Raw genomic sequence first — 26,177 nt, 5'->3', positions numbered from 1 at the left:
TTTCTTTCTCTAATGTTTCACCCTGTTCTCCTGTTAGTTATCATGGCTGTCAATGAATGGAAGGATGGATGATGGTTATTAAAAACATCTATTTTATCATACAGTCCAACATTTTATTCCTTATATCAAATGTAATTACGCGCCCAGAAAGAACAGAATGGTGTCATCAATAAAATGCTTCAACTATTTGCAACAGTAACAGCCTGTTCTCGCAGCAGCAAAGAAAGAACTCTTCAACTATATGCAACAGTAACGGCCCGTTCTCACAGCTGCAAAGAAAGAACATTTCAACTATATGCAACAGTAACGGCCCATTCTCGGAGCAGCAAAGAAGGAACACTGCAACTATATGCAACAGTAACGGCCCGTTCTCACAGCAGCAAAGAAAGAATGCTTCAACTATATGCAACAGTAACGGCCCATTCTCACAGCTGCAAAGAACATTTCATCTATATGCAACAGTAATGGCCCATTCTCACAGCTGCAGTGAAAAAACGTTTCAGTTATATGCAACAGTAACGTCTCGTTCTCGCAGCACCAAAGAAAGAACACTTCAACTATATGCAACAGTCATGGCCCGTTCTCGCAGCAGCAAAGAGGGAACACTTACTTTAACTATATGCAGCAGTAATGGACCGTTCTCATCAATAAATAATGCAGCAAATTTATGGCCCCGTTCTCTTGACTGGACTGCAAAGAAATAACACTTGAACTATATGTAACGGCCTCACACACACAGTAATTGGTTCTATGTACAGCCAGTGACCATAACACTTCAACTATATGCAGCAATTCAAATGTAATTATGTGCCCAGAAAGAACAGAAGAACAGTGTCATCAATAAAATGCAGAAGTTTTCCTTACCTAGAGAGCCGGGGAAACGCACACACACCTCTATTTTTTATTATCCATAAAAAATAATGCAGCAAAGCAAAACAGTTCTCTTGACTGGAAAGTTTTCCTTTTATCCTTGCCTAGAGAGCTGGGGAAGCACACGCATGGTACTTTTACTGTCCATAAAGTACAGTGAATCAGTCAGTCACACCCCTCAAATCCTCAGCCAATTCCGACAGGCTGGTAGGCTGCTCACGGTGCTGACGTCATCACGCCACATCTGCACATGATGATGTCAGCAGAAAAAAATAGTAAAATAAAAATTTGGGAATAAAGGGGGCCACTCAGGAATTTGTGGCACCCCATTATTTGGACTTCAAAATCGGTAAATGCTAAGCAGTTCGGTACAGTTAAGAAGTATGAATCCTAGAGGTGTTAGGATGCAACTGTACAAACAATTGGAGGTGTTAGCTGTAACAAATTAAAGAAACTGTACAGAGGAATACACATAATTTTCAATGTATAAAAAGTATGCAGGAGGACATAAACAATTAAAGGCATATTAAAACATTATTTACATAGTACTATGAGTACATAAGGGCATTAGATGTTGCAAGCGTACTGTTAGACAAACATTCACAATAATATAAGGTATGCTGTTTAAGATGTTTGAAATATAGAAGAGACCTTAATTGTATGGCCCGAATGATGTGTAAGAATTTGGGGGAGAGTACAGAGTAAATAAAACCAAGCAAAGATTAGAAGAGACACTGGAGGAAATAAGAAGACTTAAATTTTACTTGGGTGAGAGAAGGGTAGCTGTGTGTGAAGGATGACTATTAGCCTGGTGGAACAGATATACAGAGCCAGGCATTTTAAGGTGTGTTTTGATTCATTTTGAATGTATTTTGGTTATTTGGTTATCTAAGGTAGAGTGGAATTTTATTCCATTTTTTAGCTGTAGATTTTGAGTACAGGGAATCACTTGTAAGGTGATAGATTTAGATGTGGAGAGTAGTTTTTTCTGTAGATAGAAGTGGCCTGGTAAAGGAGTAAGGCTGGATAATGTTCATGCTTGGGCATTTTTCTGGGTGATGGATAATTTTGTGGATTATTACTAGTTCTGAGAGATAGGTACAGGGAAGTTCAATTTAATTTGTTTGCCTGAGTGTGGTGTACTGGTAAGCCCTTTATGGTAGATTTGTGGCAAATTTAGCCACCTTATTATAACATTGCTCCAGATTGACAGAGGAGTGGGTGGAGCTAAGGCTGTTAAGGACAGGTAAGGCATATAACAAGATTGGTAATATGTGGATAGTTGAAGTTTGTTTCTGCAAGGCTTTATTCTGTAAGGGCAGCCTGGTTTCTGGTGAGTTTTTTTACTTAATTGCAGGATGTGATGGTCAAATTTTAAGTGTTCATCAATGATGACACCTAGTAGCTTGGTGCTTAACCAGTTCTAGTTGTGTCCCATGTTTTGAAGTAATAGAGAAAAGATGCTTTTGGTTACCAAGTTGCTTTGGGTAAACACCATTAGTTTTTTTATTTGTTTGTTTGTTTTGGGTGTAGGGGGTTAAGAGGAGCTGAGTATTTTCTAACCAAAATTCAGCAGCAGAAAAGGCTTGTTGTGAGATGTCTTGAAATAAAAGTAGGATTTTGGCCAAGCAAACTAATGTGGAGTTGTCAGCATACTGTATGATGGAGGCAGGAGTGGTTACAGTCTGTAGATGATTGATGAAAAGGTTGAATAGTAAAGCTCCAACTCTGGATCCCTGAGGGACACCAGCTGCGACAGGAACAAAGGAAGAAAAGTCTAGTAGCCATTTAATAGATTGCTGCCTGCTGTGTAGATAGCTTTGAAACCGGAGATCTGATGTCCCTTTCATTCATCAACTGATGGGTTTGGATCCCAGACTCAGATCTGACTCTGCTACTTCTACCATATCCTTGGATACCAAACTCTCAAGCTCCTCCTTTTACCCATAATGCTCCACCAACCTAACATACCTCAGATCTTGTTTTCCACCTTTCAGCTATAGGCGTGGATCCTGTCATTCTCGCTATGGGAGTTATTTTATTAGAATTGTGAATTTGCCTTAAAATTACTATTCATTACCTTATTTTACTGCTGCTACCACTCTTCCTTTATTGCTAGTTTCTCTAGCTGTTTTTTTTTTCAGTTAGCTACCATGTTTTTAGGTACTCCTGTGTATTACCATCATTGGTACATTGTTATTTTAAATCTTTGTTACTCATGAGTATTCCTTATACTACCGTTATTGGTTGTTGTTCTTTCCTTTTTTTTTTTTCCTGCTTTCCTTTCCAAAAATAAAAAAGCATAAAGTAGGTCCCTTTCTTCTGATAATTTCTGCCTTTGTGGAGCTGTTTCCAGTATAGCTGACAAGCCTACTGGATTTAAAAAATGCATTACCTGTGGGTATAAAATCCCAAACACAGATTCCACAGTGAATGTCTGTATTGTTTGGATCCACACATCTTCATGTAAATTGTTGCATTTGCTCAGGGTTCAGTCCCAGACCCTCAGTGACCAGAGAGACAAGCTGATGTTGAAGAGCCTCTCTCTTCTACATCTACTGCTTCCACAGGTGGGGCTCAAACCCTGTCTAAGAAACTGCACTAGGGGAAGTCAGACCAAGCCTTTAAAGTTAAAGACACTCGCATGAGGTCACCAGATCATACATCCTCCAACCTCTTTGGATCCAATGGCTTCTAAACCTAAATGACCCCGGATCTGAACACCTCCACTCCTACTGGGTCTAGTCACTTCTCCTCTCCCTTCACCTTTCTTGGAGGGATCCCGCTGCAACATTCCAGACCTCCATCCTCCACATCTTCTCTTGGCTCTTCCAGAAGTTTATCTAAGGCTGACATGGATCAACTGATGAGAAAAGTTCTCGGGTCTAAGATCCAGATGGGGGTACTCCTGGCTCCGACTCCCACTCAATACATGAGATGACCTTTGACTTTTCCCATTGAATTCTCCTTCTCCAGTCCAACCTACTGTTTTGGACCCCTCAGATCCGAGACCCATAGGGGTGTCTTCAACAGATCCGGACAGTCTGCTGTTCAACTCTGATGACTTCTCTGAGTCACCCATCCCCAATCCTTTTGGAGCCACAAGACTCTTGAAGCTGAAATGTCAGTGCGAGAACCGGAGGACTGGGTTCAACTCCAGAGCTGTCTCTGCCTCTTAGGGATTCAGCGCTAAATAGCTTGCATCTGACTTCTTCCTTGGGTGGAGTGCATGTGGGGTTGTAGAAGCAGACAGTTTGCATATTGCTGGATCCTTTGCTGTCAACTTCGGTCTCCCCCAGATGCCCTTCCATTGAGGTTGTGGAGAGGGCCTTCTCTTTATCTAGAGAAAGGACATCCCTTCCCTCTTCAGATCAGATAACTGTACCACCATTGGTTCTCTGCTCTGAGACTCATTCATCCATTCCACTGGGATAGCCAACCCAATCAAGTCTCTAGTTGGTCCCTCAGAATATCTGCATCTGTTTCAATACTTCCCCAGACCACCCCCCTGAGGAGGTTCCTTGGAAGAGGACTTGTAAAAGGGGACACCTAGATTCTCCTCAGGAGTTTCTCACTGAGGAAACTGATTTAGATAAAAGAGACAGGTCCCCTTGATCTCCAGAAAACATCTCATTTGGAGACATTCTAGAGCTTTAAAAACAGAAAGGTGGTTGGTCTTCTGTGGAGGAATCTGTGTTCCAGGAGGCTTTCAGGTCTGGCCCCTTCTTGGGTGACTCCTCTGACTGATGAACTCCTACATCTTGTTTCTTGCTGTGGAGCCGATTCCTAAATGATCTGACAAAATTTTACCTCCTCCCAATGACAGGGCACACTGGAGTAAGGGAGTCCTGGTTGATCCCTGTTTGTGGCAGAAATCTTAAAAAAAAGAGTTTGTAGTACAGAGTTCTTCTATACAACCTCCTAACAGGGAGTCCAGGGCCTTGGACAGATTTGGTAACGTGTTTTTTGCTTCAGTGACCTTTGCTTCCGGTAACTGAATTACCTGACACATTTAACAAGATTACAAAGAGATTAGACCAAAGAAATTTCCAAATCTCTTTCTGGTGTATGTCTGCTGAGGATCAAAATATAGTTTCCTTGCAGCTGGCCACCATCCAGTCAGTTTCTAATGTGTCCATGAGGCTGAACTCCTATGCAGTGGGAACATACCTCATGGGTGGCTGGTTCAGGCATAGCCATTAGGAGACATACATGGATGCAAATGTGTGATTTTTGGAGCCCTTTAAATCTTTGTTCATCAGTGTACCCTTTGATGGCTCTTCCTTATTTGGACACAAGCTAAAGGACACACTATCCAGATGAGAGCAAAAGAGAAAGACCCTGTCTGCCATGGGCATATGTTTTTCTATACTCAACAACCTTTCCCTAGGAATCAACAGGGCGGTAGAAAATGTGGTTTCATAAATCCCAGGGTCGTTTTTAAGACTCATGTGGAGATAGTACCCCCAGGAGCAGAGGGGGGATCTCAAATGGAAGACACTGCCCTTGTGGCAGGGGTGACCCGCAGAACTAGGGCTTCTGGAATTCCTTCTTGGACAAGCCCAACCCATATTTCTGAATGAGGCCTGACTATTACTCTTTGGAGGCAGTCTGGGGGCATTTGACTCTGCACCAAAGAGTCTGGCTGTCTATAACAAAAGATTCCATGGTGCAGAGACTTATATCCAGAGGTTATATCAGTACCATTTTCCCAAATTCCCCCTACAAAAACAAAAAAGATCCCTGATATTCCACCCATTCAGAGGGAAGCAGAAGCATTAGAAATAGAAAAGCTGCTAGTCATACAGAAGGACCCCCCCCCCCCCATACCAGAGAGGATCAGGGACCTATTCAAGATTCTTATTGGTGTCAGAAAAGACAGGGGACTTTGAGACCAGTTCTATAAGGTGTACTTCCAGATGTGATAAATGCAAAGCTTGTAAATTTCTGTTAAGAAGTTTCCTGAAGATTAATAACATCCCTTTTGAAACTTGTAATAATTCTACCTGTGACACTGAGGGTGTTGCTTACGCCCTCAGATGCCCTTGTAATTTATTTTACATTGGGGAGACTAAAAGGACATTTAAAGTCAGACTACTAGAACATGTAAGGGACATCAATAATAAAAAGGAAGAAAGTTCTGTAGCAGCACATTTTCAGAAATTCCATCAAGGTAATAGTGAGGGGCTACAAGGGACAGTCTTAGAGAAGATCAATGTGTCCTGTTTTGATATACCCCTTCTTAAAAACAGCTTTTATTTAAAGAATCAGTGTATATCCTAAAATGTAATAATCTGTACCCATATGGGTTAAATGAAGAGCTAAACTGGAGAATGCTAATTTAAATATTTAATTGATTGATTAATTGATTATGGTATTTTAGGCAAGCTGTGTATCATGTTTTTTACTCCTTGAAGGCTTTTGGGCCGAGATGTCAGAAACAGAGATTTTTATAATATACCCGTGTTGGATCTACTGGCTGGTTGTATTTTCATCGTTTTCTTCGTATTTGGTTGTTATTCTGGTTTGTTTACATGGCCAGTGATCCACAATACAACTTGCCGCGTGTTTTCCGTGATGCCATTGATGATGGTTCACAGATGTCCTTGGCAGTTTGCTAACTAATGCTGCAGATCACAATTTACATCAAATCATGGGGCTGGTAACGCTCAGACTACGTGTACTACATGGGAAAGATGGGAAGAAGAGAGGAACAAACGCTGCCATAACCCATTCAATAATGTGGGTAGGAAGTTACTTTCATCGATAACTGAAGAAAGTAAGTCTCCTTTTGAACAACTAGAAAAATGTATATGGAAAAAGACTGCTACAGTTTGTCTGGTCTACAAAAATATATAGACTTGGACATTACTCCAAGGGGGTTGAGAGTATTTAAAGATCCTACTCTCCCCATTGACTTACAAAATAAATAGGTGTTCAGTTTCATAAATACTGGGTTGCTGGGGCATACAAGTGTACACTTGAGTGGGTCACTATTCTCTTAGAGTGAGACAGGGTTAAGCAACGAGAGTTGAAAGACCAAATTAAAAAAGTATGCAATACCTTGTCTACTGGAACACATCAAGTGCTTGATGTTTTTTTAACCGACATTAATTTGAAATTAAAATAATATGAGACAGAGAATTTTATAATAAACCTGTGCTAGATCTACTGGCCGGTTGTATTTTCATCATTTTCTTCGTATTTGGTGGTTATTCCAGAGTATCAGGGACCTATTCAAGATTCTTCTTGGTGTCAAAAAAGACAGGGGACTTGAGAACAGTTCTGGATCTCGGGGAAACTAAATTAATTTGTACAATATTCAAGGTTCTGGAAGGTCACAGTTAGCCCATTTTGCCTCGGCTGAGAAAGGACAATTGGATGTGCTTGAGAGATCTTCATGATGCGTACTATTACATCAAAATGAACAGGCTGTCCAGAAGATATCTGCTCTTCTGGCTGAGAGCCAGTATTACCAGTTTAGAGTCTACCCTTTGGTCACACAACAGCCCCCAAGGTATTTACCAAATGCATGGCAGTGTTTTCAGCTCACTTGAGACTGCTGGGATTCTGAGTATTTCCATACCTAGACCATTGGCTCCTAACTGCTCCAACCAGGCATCTTCTCCTACAGGCAAGGGACTACTTACCCCAGTTGTTCTTCCATCTAGGCATCACAGTCGATTACAACAAACGTAAAAATTGAAATATTTAAATTTGTAAGAAAACTGTATTTAAAATCTTATTTTGCACAGGGTTTAAATGCCACTTATGATGATAATGTAGATAGTGATTACAATGCAAGTGAAATGAGTTTTTGTTCATGTGTCTCTGATCTTGAGCCAGATGCTTATTGTAAGTTAAATATGGGAGATGTTTTGTATAAAAGTGATTTTGTACCTGTCTGTAGAGATGATAGTATGCAGCAATTTTCTAATGCATTACAATTTTCTATAAACAAAGAGGATGGAGCCATGAATAAAAGTAGAAAAAAATTCAAATATAATTTAAATAAAGATGAATGGGGTAGCCTACAAAAGTCAAGTCAAAACAGAGAATTATTTTTTAAACCTTCTGACAAAGGGGGCAAGTTAGTAGTGCTCCATTACAAACAGTATCTAGATATGTGCTATGCTCATTTACATGATGTCAGAGTGTATGCTTCAGTAGGGCTGGAATGTTATCAGGAAGCAGTGGCTAAATATAAAGAACTGTTAATGAAGGGGCTAAGATTAAAATATTATTCATGAGGATATGAGGATGTTTATAAAAAATTTGCAGTGAAGGACAATACCCTGGTATACTACTTCTGTGTCCCTAAGATACATAAAAGTTTAGTGGCGTCTGATTGTCTCTGCATGTAATTATTTCAGGCATAATCTGGCCCTTTTCTTGCATTCATATTTGAAAGAGGAAATTGAAAAATTACCCTCGTACATTAAAGATTCTTTTGATTTTTTAAGTAAGATCAGAGATTTTAAGTGGAAAAAAAGGTATGTTTTTCATTGTAATGGATATCAGTAGCTTGTATACAAATGTAGAACATATGCATGGTTTAGAAGCTACATTATTTTTTCTTAAGGATACACCTAAGACACACTTTATTATAGAATTGGTATATTTTTGTTTAAATAATATTTTCGAGTTTAATGGTGAATTATTCAAACAGCTTCGTGGAACAGCCATGGGGCAGGATTTGCCTCCATGTATGCAAACCTTTTTACGGGTATGTTTGAAAATAAGCACATTTATAATAAAGAGTTTTTTAAGAAATATGTCATACAATATCATAGGTTTATAGATGATTTAATATTTATTTGTGAGGGGGGATGGGATGAAGTTGATATATTTGTACAAGATGTCCAGAAAAGTCCCTATAATATTAGATTTGATGGAATACAGAAAGGGGTGAAAGTAAATGTTCTTGTTATAACTTTGGAAGGTATCAACTGTGGCAGGATACAAACAGGCATTCATAGAAAGTTTGAAGAGAATTGTCATATACTACATGGGGAGAGCTGCCATCTCCCTCACACAATTAAATCTATTCCTTATGGGGAGCTTCTTAGAATAAAAAGATTATGTAGTAACAAGAAGGAATGTGAATGGGAAATTGAAAAAAAACAGTACGCTTGTAGGTACGGGTTATAATAAAGTAGTAGTGGAAAAAAAGTAAGAAGAGGTTTATACAAGAGAATAAAAGTGTAAAGACAGCTTGTAACACATATGGTAATGTGTGTAATATGTTTTGTGACAAAATATACAATATTTTCAGAAATCTTAGTGAATTTGGTTAAATATCATTGGGGTATTTTAGAAAGAAGTAAATTTCTTGGAATAAAACTTAATGAGTTCCCCATGTTCTTACTCAAGGGGTAGAAGTATAAAAGACGTCTTAGTGCATGGCAAGTTCCAGTTGCCTGTATGCAATAGGAATGTAACAGTAGATTTATCAGGCACTTTCCCTTGTGGAAAGTGTAGCTTTTGCCAATATATTGTACAAAGTTTTGATAAAAGTAATGGAAAAAAATTTATGTGTAAGGGGAGATTTTCTTGTGATAGTATAGGTATAGTATAAGGGTCAAGATGCTTTTGCAGAAAAGTGTATATAGGGGAAAGTAAGAGAAGCTTTAAGCAAAGATTAAAGGAACATGTCAGGGATGTGAGGAAAGCCCTGTAGCATTACATATCAAGGGATGTCATAATGGAAATGATACAAGGTTTGCAGGCCATAGTTCTAGGGCAAGTGCAACAAATGTATGATTTAAATATTAAAAAGAAACTTTGGAAAATGGAATCTATTTTAATTTTGAAGTTTAATACTTTAATTCCAAATGGATTGAACAGGGAATGCCACGGGAAGTGTTTCCTTTAATGAATGTAAGGATTGTGATTGGTTAATTGTTTGTAATTATACTATTTAAGAGTAGGATCTGAAAGAAGGGATATACTCTGTAAAGGCTGATATGCTGAGGCTCTAGAGGAGTTTGCTTTACAGCTTTTTTGTACATTGTATGTAAGCTTGAACGATGAGATTTTATTGTGTCCATGTTTTGCCTGTTTTAACAAGATTCGTGGGACTGTATTTCTATAAAATTGTTAGACTGTAATTTTAATAAATTACATCAAGGTAATCAATGGCCTTTCATCTTTTGTGGTAGTAAACCTGCATCACTCCTGCCCAGAGTCAAGAGTTCATAGGGGCTCATCTGGACACAGTCATTGAAGACTACCTCTCTTCCTTCTGCTCAAGTCCAGGCACTCGGATTTCAGGTCATAAAAGTAATACAAAATTCTTCCCTTCCAGCAAGACTAATTTTTCATGCTTGGGATCTTTGGCAGCTGCTGTCACCCTCATTTCCATGGCCAGGTTTCATATGCGAATACTTTAGTTGACCACGTCAACCCAGTGGTCCATTCTTCAGCATCCTTTAACTGCTGCAGTAAAGGTCATATAAGCATACAAAAGATATATTCTTTGGTGGATGTATTCAAACAAACTTTCCAGAGGACATCCTTTCATTTTCCCCCTGCCTATGGCCATGGTAACTACAGACGCCTCTCATCTGGGGTGGGGGTGGGGGGCACTACTTGGGAAGGACAGTCCCCAAGGTATGTGGTCACGCAAAGAAGCCAAAATCCATTTCAGAGTCCTGGAAATGAGAGCAGTTCAAGATGTTCTCCCATCCAGTACAATTGCTGTTCAGACAGACAACATGTCAGTAGTCTGGTACATCAACAGGGAGGAACCAGGTCTAATCCATTATGTCAAGAAGCAGTGAGGGTCTGGCATTGGGCAATCTCTTCTGGTCACTTTCTAATCGCACTGCACATTCTAGTGAAAACTAGCGTGATTGTGTTGAATCAAAGCACGTCCATTATGGTGCCTCATGAGTGGTCTTGCAGTGTGAAAATAGAGAGAATTTTCTTCATTGGGACCAGCCATGCTGCAACCTATTCAGGTCTCCCCTCAGCAAAAAATGCGGCAAGTTTTTTGGCCTTATCCCTCCGACAGGGGAAGTCACAGAGAGATACTCTTGTCCACAATTGGGCCTCCAGTCTTCATGTTTACTCTCCATTGCATCTCATTCCCAGATTTCTACAGAAAGCATGTCAGTTAAAGAGAAAAGTTATCCTCATTTCCCCTTTTAGCCTCATCATATTTGGTTCCCCTTCCTCTGTCCTTCCCGCCTACATCTACCTTGGATTCTGGCTCCAATTTCAGACGTCCTGTCTCACCCAACAGGGATGACTCATCCAGTTATAACAGGCTGCATGGTTTCTGCAATTACGTTGATTGCGAGACAGCCCATGCTCTACTCCCTAGTTTGCCAGTACTGTCTTCTCAGAAAGCTTCTATTTGAATGATTTACAAAAGTAAATGGAATAGATTTGTATTCTGGGCCCTTAACAGGAATCTGGACCCCATTTCTGCCCCTGTACAAGCTATACTTGAATTTTTAGTGTCAATTTTCAGTGAAGGGGCTAGCTTTTCTACTGTTAAGGTCCAATTGGCTGCCATTTCAAACTTCCACCTAGCTGAAACAACCCTACCATAGCTTCTTTTATGTAATGCTTTTCTCAAAGGGGCCTTTTTACTTAGACCTCCGTTAAAGGATTCTGCTCCTACTTGGCATTTAACTATTCTGCTTCAGGTCCTGACCCAAACTCCCTTTGAACCATCAGCCAGGTACAATATAAAATTTCTATCTTGAAAAACCATCTTTCTGGTCACTGTCACATCAGCTAGATGAGTATTTGAACTCCAGGCTTTATCTTTTAAAGCATCAAACCAGGCATGTCCAAGGGTCAGCTTCCGGTGTTTTCTCCTGTCCACCTGGTGAATCTGGGCATACTGGGGCAATGCAGCAATTGCCTCATGTACACAGACAACCCTGTCCTCCTACCACCCAACACTACAACCTGTGAGAGATGCACTTACATAGCCAAAATGGAAGCAAAGCTCTCTCCACCCAAGATTGTGCTAGACAGTCAAGAGGAGAAGGTTAACACCTGCACTACAACTCAAGCAGCACATAGCCCTTCTAAACCCACACCACCAACACCCACATATAGCAACACTAAATCCACATATGCAGAGGCCCTTAACTGTAACCTGCCCAAGCAACAAGGACCTCTGAAGCTGAAACACAAACAAACACCATTTACAACCAAAGTGTCACATAGTTCAAAACACCTGTGTGCCACCCAGCAACAGCCCCTAAGGCAAGACAATGTACCTAACACTTTAGTCATAGGTGACTCTATAGTCCGGCACACTGATGTCCCTCTCACCAGGTTGAACAAGGAGAAAATTACAGTCCGCTGCCTGTCGGGTGCCAGGATCCGCCACATAACGCATGCACTCAAGTCACTCCACAACAAGTACAAATATGACTCTGTCATTGTCCATGTTGGAGTGAATGACTTGAGACGTACCTCCCTGGACTACATGAAGAGAGACATGGAAGAGCTCTCGGATCATGTGGCCCAGGCAGGTATGACCCTAGCCCTGAGTAGCATCCTGCCTTCGCCCAGAATGATACCACAATATAAGGACAAAAATGATTGGCTTCAACAATTGGCTAAGCTTCTGGTGTCATTCAAAGGGGATCCATTATCTGTCTGCCTGGGACGACATGATTGACAGACCACGATGCTTTGCCAGAGATGGTCTGCACCTGTCGCCTCTGGGATTCAGGTTACTGGCTAAGGCTCTTGCCACCCCTATAGTGCCTTTTTTAGGCAAAGTTCAAAGAACAAAACCACCACCGTAACAGGTACAAGCATGCAAAATCTGAAGGTAATGCTACTCAATGCTAGAAGTCTAAACCTAAAAATGCACTCTCTCGAGGCACTCCTAAAAATGGAGAACATCGATATCTGTGCAGTAACTGAGACCTGGTTCAAGGCTCCAGAGAGCACCCCTTCAATACCAGGCTACAACTCTTACCACACCTTTCGGCCACCAAATCAGGACCGAAACACTAAAGGTGGAGGAGTGTCAATATTCACCAAGGATATTCACACCACCAGGCTAGTTGCCCAACACAATGCATCTGAAATTCTCCAGGTGCAACTAACAATAGGTAAGACTGCAGTCCAAATTGTAGCTTGCTACAGATCCCCCACCATACCCCAAGATTCTTACTACACCTTTCTAAACATACTGGAAAATATTAAGATAGAACTAAACACCCTAATACTGGGTGATTTTAACTACCCTGCCATTAACTGGGAAAGCTACTCATGTACCAACACCTTTGCCCAACGGTTCTTGGAATTCATAAATTCCAACGCCCTGGATCAACTAATCCATAATCCCACCAGGGGCTCCAATATCCTAGACCTGGTCATTACCAACATGGGAAATCGATGCTCCACACCTATGGTCACCCCCTCGTTAGTCACGTCTAACCATAAGCTAATCACCCTTAACATCAACATCCCACTCCCGCCCCCCAGTAAGGAAACCTCCATAAAAAACTTCTCTAAAGCCAACTTCATGCTACTCAAGTCAGAAGTGACAAACTTCATGACACCCATACAGACGGGAGCTGAAAGTTCAACTGCTGAATCCTACATTAAGGCACTGTACGAGCACATCAACTCATGCATAAATCGTGCCATCCCAAATAGAACCAAGATGCTCTCATCCAGAAAAAAGAAGCCAATCTGGTGGTCCCCTGCCATAAACAAACTTTACAACAAAAGGAAGAAAATGTTGCAGAAAAGAGGAAAATCCCAGGATGCAAAAAACTTCCTTACCAGCCTCAGTAAGAAACTGAGATCCCTCATAAAATCCTCCAAAGCTAGTTACGAAAATAAAATTGCCAAAGATTCCAAAGACAACAACAAGGCATTCTATAACTATGTCAAGAATCTAAATGGCAATGCTCAGATCTGCTCTGAGCTAAAACAGAATGGCATTAAATATACTGATCCCAAGGATATTGCCAATATCCTGGCAGATCGATTCAGTGCCAACTTCACCCCCCCCCTCACCCCCTAAATGGCCCACCTCAATACCGAAAGATTGCCAAATTCCGGTAATAACGGCCACACAGGTAAAAAAACGCACTCTCCAAAGCTAAGAATACAGCATCCATGGGACCAGATGACATCCCGGGCTGTGTACTACATGAGCTACAATATGAACTGGCACCTCACCTAAGTGTCTTGTTTAATCATAGCCTCACCTCAGGTTTCGTGCCCACTGAGTGGCGCACAGCTACAGTTATCCCACTCCACAAGGGGGGGATCCACCTTGGATCCTGGAAGCTACAGTCCCATCAGTCTGACAAGCCTCATCTGCGAGGCTATGGAGCGTATTATCATGGAACTTATAAACAAAGACATTGGCAACCTTCAAACACTGGACCCCACCCAGTTTGGGTTCGTGAAGGGCCAATCTTGTCTCCTAAACTTGATTGACTTCTTTGAATCAGTCTCCAGAGCCATGGACAAGGGTAAGGTGGTCCACACAGCCTATCTAGACCTTGCCAAGGCCTTTGACACCATCCCCCACTCTGGAATCATAGATAAACTTACTAAGCTGGGCATTAATCCCTACATCACCCAATAGGTTGCTAACTGGATTACTGATAGAACCCACACTGTAAAAGTAGCCAACTCCAAATCCAGCTCCAGACAAGTGACAAGTGGAGTACCTTAGGTTTCAGTCCTGGGACCGCTCTTGTTTGGCATCTACTTCTCTGACGTACAGGCCAACACAAAGGGACTCTGGATAACAAAGTTTGCAGATGACTGCAAACTGGGAGCCATTATTGAATCCCCAAATGATGTGGATACTCTACAAAAGGGCCTTACAGAAACAGATGCTTGGTGCCAGAGCCATGGGCTCAAGCTCAGTGCCAAGAAATGTGTAGATGTTATGTGATCCTATCTCGCCTACATTCTGACTGATGGGTTCGGAGCCAATCCCTCGGCTCCGACTCGGCACGCTTATGCTATAGAGCGAGGCCTCTAATTGGCTGAGCTATCTTTATCCCAGGATGCACCACCACTAATCCCCCAGATCTCGTTTGCCGCTTACAGAGCTTGGATGTGGTCTCAACATTGGCTGGGCTAAGTACTATATATTAGGCTTTTTTCCTGTCAGTATTTACTTCATTTAAACCCAAAAGCTGTTTTAACGGCTATTCTTTGTGTACGAGTGTTTTTCATAAGGTTTGGTAAAATTTTCGTGTTTTTTTCCTGTCAGAGAAGGTTCCGTTTAAGTTAGAGGGGCCTTCCCCTGTGGTTACTACTTCTTTAGTGGTTGTGTGTGGGTCAAGTACCCGTTTAAGTTAGAGGGTCTTGACCCTCCTTTTTTCCCTTTCTCTTTCTGACAATCTTGTGTAAAAAAAAAAAAAAAAAAAGTTCTTTAGTTTTAAATATTTACACTAAGTCAGTGGTGTACATAATTGTGTTCCTGTGTGTCAAACCCTTTAGTGTTTACTGTGCTTATCTGTTTTTTGTAGCCTTAGTATGTCTAAAGAGCATAAACCCTCCGGGTTTAAAAAGTGCACGAGGTGTGGCTTCAAAATGTCCATAACGGACCACTCCTCGTGCGTCTATTGTCTTGGTACTAAACATCTGCAAGAATCGTGCAGTGTATGCCATGCGTTTTCCTCCAGAGTCCTCCAGGAGAGGAAAAACAAATTAATCCTCAAAGGATTAATCAAGCCTTCCTTCGAGGAGGCTTTATCTTCCTCTCCGTCTCCTTCTAAAAAGAGGAAAGCGTCGGCTCCGACCTGTCAGTCGGAACCGACTGCTAAGAAAACTAAGCAGACTTCTCCATCGGCTCCATGGACTTCGGAGCCGAGGTCGGAATGGTCTGCCTCGATGCCTCCAGCCTCGACCCCTCTGGTTTCGGAGCCGAGGTCTGGAGCATCGAGAGGCGGGTCACCCTCATCGGCTCCACTGATATTGGAGCCGATAAGGATCATCGGCTCAGACTCTTCCCCCTCAGAGCCGAAGTCCTTATCGGCACCGAGGGAAATTTCCTTGAAGGTTTCCTCGGAGCCGATAATTGTTGAGTCATTTCGGAGCCGGTCCCCGAGCCCTTCGGAGCCGATGGAGAAATCGGTTCGGGCCCGATCGGTATCCTCGAGATCATCCAAGATGTCTGATTCGGACATCGACAGGGTGCTCCTTCGACTCTTCCATTCTCCGGTGTTCCAAAAGATGGTTTCGGCTCCAGCCCATTTGGCTTCAGAGCCGATGGTCCACTCCCCTACTGTACTTCCTCCTCCAACAGCTTCGGCACCGTTGGAGCAGGTGCTGGTGGAACCAGTGGAGGTGTTAGGGTCAGGCCCGACCCTTACTCCGGCTCTTGGGTCGGAGTTCAGTGCACGGACTTCTTCCTTCAGCCCTGGGGGGGAGGCTTTGGGATTGATGCTTTCGGTCCCAAGTCTCCCTCTTGGTGCGTCGGCGGCGGGAGTACCGTCCACTGTCGTGGCCACGGAGGGGGGACCCTCCCAGGATTCTGGTGGTCCCGCCTTCAGGGCTATGAGGAGTGCTTTAGCCAAATCTTCCTTGGCTACCTCCACAGTTTCCCCAGCTCCTTCCCTTCATTTGGCGACTGGGTCGTTGGCAGTCCCCCTGTCCGTAGACAGCGGAGCCCCTGGGCCTCAGGTTACCACCGCTGGGGTTTCTCCCCCTCCTGGAGGTCCTTCTGAAGCCTCTTCGGAAGAACCTCCCAGGAAGAGAACGTGCAAGAGGAAGCACGTTGACTCCCCTGACGAGTCTTTGACATCTGACACTGATCTCGATGATGCAGAGGGGTCCCCCAAGTCGTCCTCGGATGATGTCTCCTTTGCAGACATCCTGGAAGCCCTAAGACAACGAGGCGGCTGGCAGTCCAAACCTCCCTCTGCTGATGAGTCGGTGTTCCTGAAGGCCTTCGGGGCTCAGCCCTCCGCCTCCTGGGTGTCTCCGCCCTTCGACGAGCTCTTGGATTTGATCTGTCGGAGGGCGTGGGAACACCCAGACTCTGTGGAACCGGGGCCCGCCGTCCGAACAAATTTCTCTCGGCGCCCCCAGATAGAGAGTTCCTTACGAAAGGTGTGGCTGTGGATGCTATGGTGGTGGCATCTGCTACCCAGCAAGATGTAGCAGAGGCTTCTACGTCCGTCCATCCTCCTAATAAGGAGTCTAGGAGCATGGATCGGTACGGTAAGCGCACCCTTAGTTCAGCGGCCTTTACTCTGAGGTCTTTGAACTACCTGACGCACTTTACGAGATTTCAGAGGGATCTGATCAAGGAGCTATCAGATACCCTCTTAGGTAACCTGCCTGAGGAGCTGGCCCAGACAGTTGGATCTCAGCTGGCTACAATGTCATCCATTTCGAACTCGTCCATGAGGCTCATTTCGTATGCGGCCGAAGGAGTGAGTAGAGCGGCGGGTACAGGCATTGCTCTACGGAGACCAGCCTGGCTCCGCCTGTGTCATTTCGTGGAGGCCTTTAAGTCTTCATTTGCCGACGCCCCCTTTGATGGGTCCTCCCTGTTTGGACCCAAGGTAAAAGACACACTTACCCGCTGTGAACAGGAGGGTAAGACTCTGACTGCAGTAGGGGCACGATTTTCCACTCCCTTTCGGCCTTATCCCAAGGCTAAAAGAGGAGGGAAAATGTGGTTCCGTAGATCTCAGAAGTCTTACCCCTCTCAGCAGGAAGGTTCCCCCTCCAGAGGCAGAGGAGGCGGAAATTCATCCGGAAGACGCCGTCCCAGAGGCGGCAGAGGCCCTCGCAACACTGGAGACCGCGAGTCCTTTCGTGGCTCTTCAGCTTTTCATAGTCCCTGAGGGATTGCCCGACTGTGCTGCTCCGAAGCCAGTCGGGGTCGCCAAGCACCTGAAGGCCTGGGAAGGGATCACTCAGGACCGATGGGTGCTTCAATTATCGCCGGAGGTTACTCCATCCCATTCTCGCCCCAGTCCAAAAAAATCCCGGACCCGCCACCCAGTCAACGGGATATCGCAGCCTCAGAAATTTCAAAGCTGCTGCAAAGGAGTCATCCAACCGGTCCCCGCAGACCAGATCGGATTAGGGACTTACTCAAGATTCTTTTGGTGCCAAAAGACCGGGGACTTGAGGCCCATTTTGGACCTAAGCAACCTAAACCGTTCAGTCAAGAAGTCCAAGTTCGAATGGTCACTCTACAAACCATTCTCCCATTGTTGGAGAAGGGTGTTTGGATGTGCTCCATAGATCTCAAGGATGCGTATTATCATATCAGAATACATCAAACGTCCAGGAGACATTTGCGCTTCAGCCTAGGAGGCAGTCATTTTCAGTTCCGTGCGCTGCCCTTTGGTCTCACCACAGCCCCAGGGTGTTCACCAAATGCTTGGCAGTAGTGACTGCTCACCTGAGAAGTCTAGGATTCCAGGTGTTTCCGTACCTAGACGACTGGCTCCTAACTGCCACCTCCAAGCATCTACTTCTACAGAGCCTGCAAGCCACAATATCACTGGGCAATTCCCTTGGAATCACCTTCAATTGGCCAAAGTCTGTGTTATGCCATCTCAAAGAATAAGATTCATAGGGGTAGAGATAGATTCAAACCAGATGCGGGTCTATCTACCTGCAGACAGAATTCAAACCATTCAAAATCAAGTTCGAGCCTTACTCCCCAGGTCCAAAGCCCCAGCCAGAATGGTCCTACAACTTTTGGGATCCATGTCTGCCACAGTTCTGCTAGTTCCCTTGGCAAGGTTACACATGAGAATCCTCCAGTGGCTTCTTTCAACTCAGTGGTCCTTTCAGGAACTCCCTCTCAATCATCTCATATGGATCACAGAATCTTGCAAACGGGACCTTCGCTGGTGGCTAGTGTGCTCCAATTTGGATCAGGGACGACCCTTTGTTCTTCCTCCTCCGGCGGCCACTTTGACCACGGACGCCTCCCAGAATGGGTGGGGGGGGCATTCCCTGGGCAGGTCAGTCCAAGGCAAATGGCACCTGGAAGAGACCCCTCTTCACATCAACATCCTAGAAATGAGGGCAGTACTCCTGTCCCTTCAAGCCCTTCACGATTATCTCCCTCAGGGCGTAATTGCTGTTCACTCAGACAACATGTCAGTTGTCTGGTACCTGAACAAACAGGGAGGGACCAGATCCTATCCTCTTTGCAGAGAAGCGATGAGAGTTTGGGAATGGGCAGTCTCGACCAAACGCTTCCTAGTGGCTACTCACATACTGGGCAAGTCCAATGTCATAGCCGACAGGTTGAGCAGAACCATCCTCTCTCCTCACGAATGGTCTCTGAATATGACAGTTACAAGGCAGATTTTCAGCGAATGGGGAGTTCCGTGTTGTGACCTCTTCGCGACTCCTCTGAATGTGAAGTGCAAAGAATTTTTCTCCCTAACCCCGGCTCCGGGGAAGAGCCCCATGGAAACATTAGTCCATCCTTGGCCCACCGGCCTGCTTTATGCCTTCCCTCCAGTTCCTCTCCTCCCCAGGGTGATTCAAAAGGCATCTCTCTTAGGGAGCAAGATGATCTTAATTGCTCCTTACTGGCCTCGTCAAGTGTGGTTTCCCTATCTTCGGAAACATGCTCTGGAAGGTCCATGGTTCCTGGACCAGGTCCCAGACCTACTGATTCATCAGTCGGGACTACTACACCAGTCCCTACACACCTTAAAATTGACGGCCTGGCTCCTCCTCTTCCGACGATAGTCAGGAGACATGCACTGGATCCAGATGTTGTGCACATATTATCTTCAGCCCACAAGTCTGCTACAAAGAAACTGTATTCTAGCAAATGGAAAAGGTTTGCTATTTGGGCTCAACTCCGGGGCCTGGACCCCATTTCTACTCCCGTGGCAGAGGTACTCAAATTCCTGACCTCTCTTTTCAATCAAGGCTCTTCAGTTTCTACCATCAAAGTACAATTGGCAGCAATTTCTAATTTTCATGAATCCATAGACCCACCTTTAATGAGCAACAGATTGTGTAAGACCTTCTTGAAAGGTGCTGCTCTATTAAGACCTCCGATTTCTCATCCTGCACCTCCATGGGATCTCGATATAGTGTTGCGTGCCCTGACTTCTTTCCCCTTTGAACCGGCAGCTACCTGTGATCTAAAGTGTCTATCATGGAAGACAGCCTTTCTAGTGGCGATTACTTCAGCCAGAAGGGTTTCAGAACTTCAAGCTTTGTCAGTGAAACCCCGCACTTGGTTTTTCATACAGACAGGGTGTCCCTCAGACCAAATCCTTCTTTTGTTCCAAAAGTTTGTTCTACTTTATGCTTGCAACAATCGTTAGAGCTTCCAGTTTTTTTCCCAAAATACTCCAATAAAGCGAAGTTTATTTTCCCCCCACTAGATGTCCACAGACAGTTACGTTTTTATTTAGATAGGACCAAACAATCAAGGAAAACAGATCAGTTGTTTGTATCCTTTGCAGAAAACAAATTGGGCAACGCTGTCACAAAGGTCACTATTGCCAAATGGATCAGGGATTGTATTACTCAAGCTTATATTTATTCTAACAAAGAGCTTACCACCTCTGTCAAGGCTCATTCTACAAGGGCTATGGCTACTTCGGTAGCATTTCATTCTAAGCTTGCTATTGGTGACATTTGTGCTGCGGCTACATGGTCTTCCCCGCACACCTTCATTTCTCACTACAAATTAGATGTGGCATCTAGAGGACGAGCTTCATTTGGTTCCACAGTGCTCAGGAGTGTTTTCCAATGAGCCACCCAGGATTTAGGTGCTAGGGACGCTGTCCCATCAGTCAGAATGTAGGCGAGATAGGATTACATAACATCTTTTAGTTATGTACTCACCATAACTTCAGATGTTTGGGATCCATCTCGCCTACATTCCTAATAACCCACCCTCCTTCCCCCTTCCTTGGAGATCAGAGGATATCAGAAGGTCCAAATCCTGTTGTTTCATCTTGAAACATCTAACAATGTTATATAAACAAGCTGTGCATGTGTGCATGAATGCGGACAAACAAGATCTGGGGGATTAGTGGTGATGGATCCTGGGATAAAGATAGCTCAGCCAATTAGAGGCCTTGCTCTATAGCATAAGCGTGCCGAGTCGGAACCGAGGGATCGGCTCCGAACCCATCAGTCAGAATGTAGGCGAGATGGATCCCAAACATCTGAAGTTATGGTGAGTACATAACTAAAAGTTATCCCCTTTGGGAAAAAACATGTATCCATGAATTACTATATAGGTGGCAGTACACTAAACACCGAAAGTTTGATAAGAGACTTAGGGACACAGGTGGACAGTGGACTCACCTTCGATAACCACATTGCCACAACAGTCAGGAAATCCTTCTATGTGGCACACCTCATCACTAAGGGCTTTTCATCCAGAAAAAAGGAGGTCATTGTCCCACTGTACTCATCCCTCATTAGACCCATTATAGAATACAATGCCCCGTTTGGTATGTACCTCTCAAGACATCTGCAACAACTGGAAAGGCCACAGAAATACCTCACTAAAAGAATCACAGGCCTAAAGCAGATGCCCTATGCTGACCGCCTTAAAAAACTCCATCTATACTCTGTCGCATATCGTCTACTCAGAGGTGATCTTTGCTTAACATACAAGGCCATGTCAAACCCAGAGCTGTTGGACATGCTACACTTAAAGAAATCCCAATCCCTCAGAGCCACATGCTCCAGGGATCTAAACCTTGTCATCACAATAAACAAAACATGCTGGAGGGATAGGTTCCTGACCCAGAGACTCCCCAGACTCTGGAATAGATTGCCCATACATGTCAAGCAGAGTGCCTCTTTGGTCCTCTTCAAAAGGAACCTTGATGATTGGATGGGAGAAAGGAAATTCACCCCGGGGATCACGTCAGTCGCCCTGCTTGACAGGGGTCCAGGGAAGTAAATAGTGTGGGAAGAAATAGCCAGGGAATTGTTATGGCTAGGCTTGTATAGGCCCTAGGGCTGATAGCCTAGTACCAGCCTATGAACCTATGAACCGTACCTGGTTTTCCAAAAAGACAGGGTGTATTTGCGGACCAACCCATCTTTTTTGCCTAAGGTAGCTTCAGAGTCCAGCATTAACCAGGTCATTAATCTCCCAATTTTCTTTCCCATCTTCTCGAATAAGGGAGAGTACATGCTTCATCTTTTGGATTTGCATAGACAACTTTGTTCTTACCTCTACAGAACCAAGGCTTTCAGGAAAACTGACCAGTTGTTTGTTTCTCTCTCCTAGCAAATTGGGCAAGACAGTTTCTAAAGTTACAATCAGTTAGCCATTTGGCCAGAGTATCTCCTTTGTCTGTAGTAAAAGAGAATTATGCTTTCCTACTAGAGCTCATTCCACAACGTCTATGGCAGTCTCTTCAGCCTTTTGGTCAAGGGCTTCCATAGATAATATTTGTGCATTTGCCACTTGAACTAATGCTCACTACAAATTGGATTTGGTTTCCTGAAACAGAGCTGCCTTTGACTCCGCAGTACACCAGAATATCCTTCTATGAGGGCAACCCAAGGTTCAAGTACCTGGGTCCCATCAGTTGAGAAATGAATGAAAAGGACAACATCAGATAAAAAAAAGTTAGGTACTCACCATAACGTTCCATCTTTGTTGTCCCTTTTTATTCTTCCTCAACTTTCCACCCATCTTCCTCCACCCTTTGCTTCTGGAAAGCTCTTGGCAACTTTTGTTCCTTGTTTGAGCTCCAGCGTCCTTTTCTTGTTCTACCTTTATTAACTTCTTTAAGATGTTGTCCCTTTATATTGAGTGGGAGCAAACTTGACCTGAGGCATGTTAGGTTTGCAGGGCATTATGGGTGAAGGGAGGAGCTTGAGAGTTTTGAGGATCTAATAGAAGCAGCTGAGTTGGATCAGAGTCTCATATCCGAAACCATCAGTTGAGGAAGAATGAAAATGGGCAACACAGATGGAACATTATGGTGAGTATATAACACAACTTTACATGACAGACAGTATTGACAGTTTTTAGACAGGTCTATGAAAATAGTAGAGTCAAGATGACCATTATTTTTGCTTTGGTTTATTATATTGGTGAAGTTAAGTAATTCAGACATAGTACTTTTATTTGGGTGAAAGATGTGCTAAGTTGGAGAGAAATTTTTGCTGTCTGTGGTAAATTTTAGGAGTTGTCCATCCCTATTTGATAAGGTGGATAGCCAGTTGTTTGAGACAGAACCCACATGGTGCAGGTGAGAGGGTGAGCATCACAGAATATGAAGGTCCATGAGACTCAAAGATCTACAGAAAGCTCCCAGCAGTGATGACTTTTTATGACAGCCTCACAAACCAACCAGACTTTAAGGAATGATGGCATGAAACCAGAGCTGATCTTCATAGGGACCAATGTTCAACTGATAACATTTCTGTAAAGGAATGAAAGCATGTAAGGTAGATAAAACCCAGATGTTATAATTTCTTGTTGTAGTAACCACTGCTCAAAGATCTAATATTGTGGTCAGTAGTCTTGTGTCTAACATGTCTTTATTTTATTTTCAGGGATGGATAAAATGTTATTTCTTTCAATAGCATAAGTAACTGTTTTTTTTTTCTCTCTTTTTTAACTGCAGTCCATGTCCCTTTATTGGTTTACTTCTAGCTTTGTTGGTGTGGGACAGAATTTGCTGATGTGTTCACCATCATTTCGCCATTTGTGCCGAATACCAAAAACAAAGTCATTTTCTGATACACCTTACAAAGACCTGCTTGCTTCTTTCATTACAAAGTACTCAATTAAAAAGTAGCTTACATTTTTTGATATTCATAGTAGTGAATGTTGAGAACATTTTTTAAGTTGTATTAGGTTAATAAAATTATATTTTTTTCCAAGTGACTAATAATTTGCTTTGTATGTGTGTCTTTTACTTGTATAGCATGCATATATATTTTTTTCCTTTAAAGCATGTAACAGTACATAGCAAAATGCAGTCTTCACAGATGCTTAATTACAAAACTTGATTATGAACTTAATCATTGCTTGAGGCTGAAGGTACACAAGTGGCAACATTTTATTGCTTTTAAAAAGGGAGGCATTGTGAGATCTCTCCCCATTGAGGGTTAGTCAGTAAATTCTAACATTTGAGCCCTAGGCAGTGAAGCTGTGGTTTCAAGCCAGTTTTAATGAATGCATCTCCATGTGCTGGCCACTGCAAGTGTCACCTCTCTATTAACTAGTGACACCTGTAGCATGTTTCTTCTATGTTGTCAGTACTGGTGTGGCACACAGATTGCTTCTTGCCATTTCAAAACTATAGCCACACTACAGCATTTCCTAATTTCATGAGTGTCAGTCAGTCTTCAAGGCTAATGTTAATAACTGCATTTCTTATGAAAAAGTGTTCAGACAGCACTTTTCAGTTCTGCATAACTTACCTTACGCCCTCCTCTTTTAAGGCTATAAATAAACTGATCACCTTTTTTATAGACAGCTTGCACTAGAAAATTTTAGCTTACAAATCATGTGTCTGAAAATTGTGAGCACTGATGTCATTTTAATAATACTAGTGAGTTAAGCCACTGCAGTCTTTAGTCTGAAATGTATAACACACAAAAGAGAGAGACGGCACATAGACGTTACCATGTATATGTATGCAGTTATTGTAGTATACAGAATTTATAGATAATTCAGTTGGAATACAGACTTAGAGGGTAGACCACAACTGCTGTTTCTGTATGTTACCTGTTAAGACTCTTGACATAGCATGGTATAGAAAGAAAATGTTTACCAGAAGTGAAGAAACCCTTTTCAGAGTTTTAAGATAGTCCATCTTTGGAACTATGGTAGTGTATTTCTTAATGAAATGCAACTGAATTGCACCTTTCTTGAATTCTTGAATCCAGAAATTCAGTTTATTCCTCAGTGCAAGCAGATTTGCCAAACGGTCTGAAAAGGTACTGTGTGCTTCATCAATGCATGCTGATGAGGAAGAAGCCATGAAGGTATTTAACATTTCCTACTTTTCTTGAAGTGGAACAAACAGCACAGCATCACTTAGAGAAGTTAGAATACCCTTTAATACCCCAGCCCTGCCCCTGGCTGCTGTCTGATCCTGGCCTGGCGTCTTTTTCCTCTGTACCCTGATTTTCACTGTGGTGTTCCAGCCTATAATTCTTCTGAGAATCTACCTACCAGCTGACAAAGGACCCATGGTTTGTCTTGTTGCCTCTACTCCCTGCACTCTCTGTTAAGGAATTAAGAAAGTATGTTTCCATGGCCTACCTGTAAAGCATAATACTGATCACTGTAGCTTTAGGGGTTCTAAAGTAAGCTCTGAGAACAGTCAGCCAGCAGCCTCCCTCCCCCCCCAAACTAGCTACCTTGTTGACCTTACTACTACATCACCTATTCGTATCCCTCTTACTACCTTTCCCCCTTTTTGTAATCTGCCATAGCCTACCTTCCTTTTGTAGCTGCTTGTACTTCTAGCTTTGCCCTGTAGGTGGCACCCCTATCCCATCCAAGATTTATTCTGCTTTTCCTTTGTTCCTCTGCTTTATCTATTTTAAACTTCTTTGACCTTAAACGACTCCAAAATTACAACATACCCTCTATTTTAACTCACTGTACTCTCCTGTATCTCTAACAGACCTCTAACTTTTCTCTGCTCCTTCTCTCCTTAGACATACTTGACTTACCTTCTAGACTGAGCTCTACTGATTGTTTCTCCTCCAGCTGCTCCATTGTCTGTTTCTACCCGCTCCGTTCGCCCAAGGGGCTCACTCCGCTCCCCTACCCTACCCCCAATTCCCACCCACCCCACTGGTCCTACATTTATACTTCACTGACACTCCTCCTTCCTATCTCCACCTATCACATACCACTACATCACCAAGCCACTCCTATAACTCTCTCACCTGATTAGTACTACTAATCTGTCTTTCTTACCACTCCCTCTGTCTTCTAACCTTAACTACACTACTCTACCTCCTATCTAACCCTGTTAACTACTTACCAACTTAACTTATAACCTGCTCAACATCTTTAAACACTTTGTCTCCTTACTACAATACATACTAACACTAACTATTCCCTACTTAAATCCTCTTACCATGGCTTCTACAAATAAAAGTAATTTAACCAAATTACTACTCTTAACTACCACACTAGCAATTCTTACCATACCATACTCACTTACCTCCTATGAATATCTTTCTCTATCTGAACAAAACCATCATAGCCAACAAACTTTACCATCCTCATTCACCTTCTCCGTTAACCATAGTAACATAACCTATGTTTCTAATTATTCTTTACCTAAATTCCACAAAACAACTCACATTATTCACTTCTCTACCAAGAAGACTCTTAATAG

General features: G+C 43.0%; 1 protein-coding gene across 1 annotated transcript in view; it reads left to right on the top strand.

Annotated features, from left to right (window-relative positions):
- The window catches only part of LOC122793301 (cytochrome c oxidase assembly protein COX18, mitochondrial-like), a 672,981-nt gene extending 649,275 nt beyond the window's left edge, over nt 1-23,706 (top strand). Inside the window, exon 5 of the mRNA XM_044061177.1 lies at nt 23,436-23,706. Within this exon, the coding sequence (XP_043917112.1) occupies nt 23,436-23,609 (174 nt within the window). The 3' untranslated portion in view covers nt 23,610-23,706. The remainder of the gene's footprint in view (nt 1-23,435) is intronic.
- Nucleotides 23,707-26,177: the final 2,471 nt, after the last annotated feature.

Source organism: Protopterus annectens, chromosome 2.part0 (genome assembly GCF_019279795.1).
Source record: "Protopterus annectens isolate FY-2018-M chromosome 2.part0, PAN1.0, whole genome shotgun sequence".
Taxonomy (NCBI): domain Eukaryota; kingdom Metazoa; phylum Chordata; order Ceratodontiformes; family Protopteridae; genus Protopterus; species Protopterus annectens.
The sequence above is the reverse complement of the archived record's forward strand: the minus strand, read 5'-3'. Positions and strand labels throughout refer to the sequence as shown.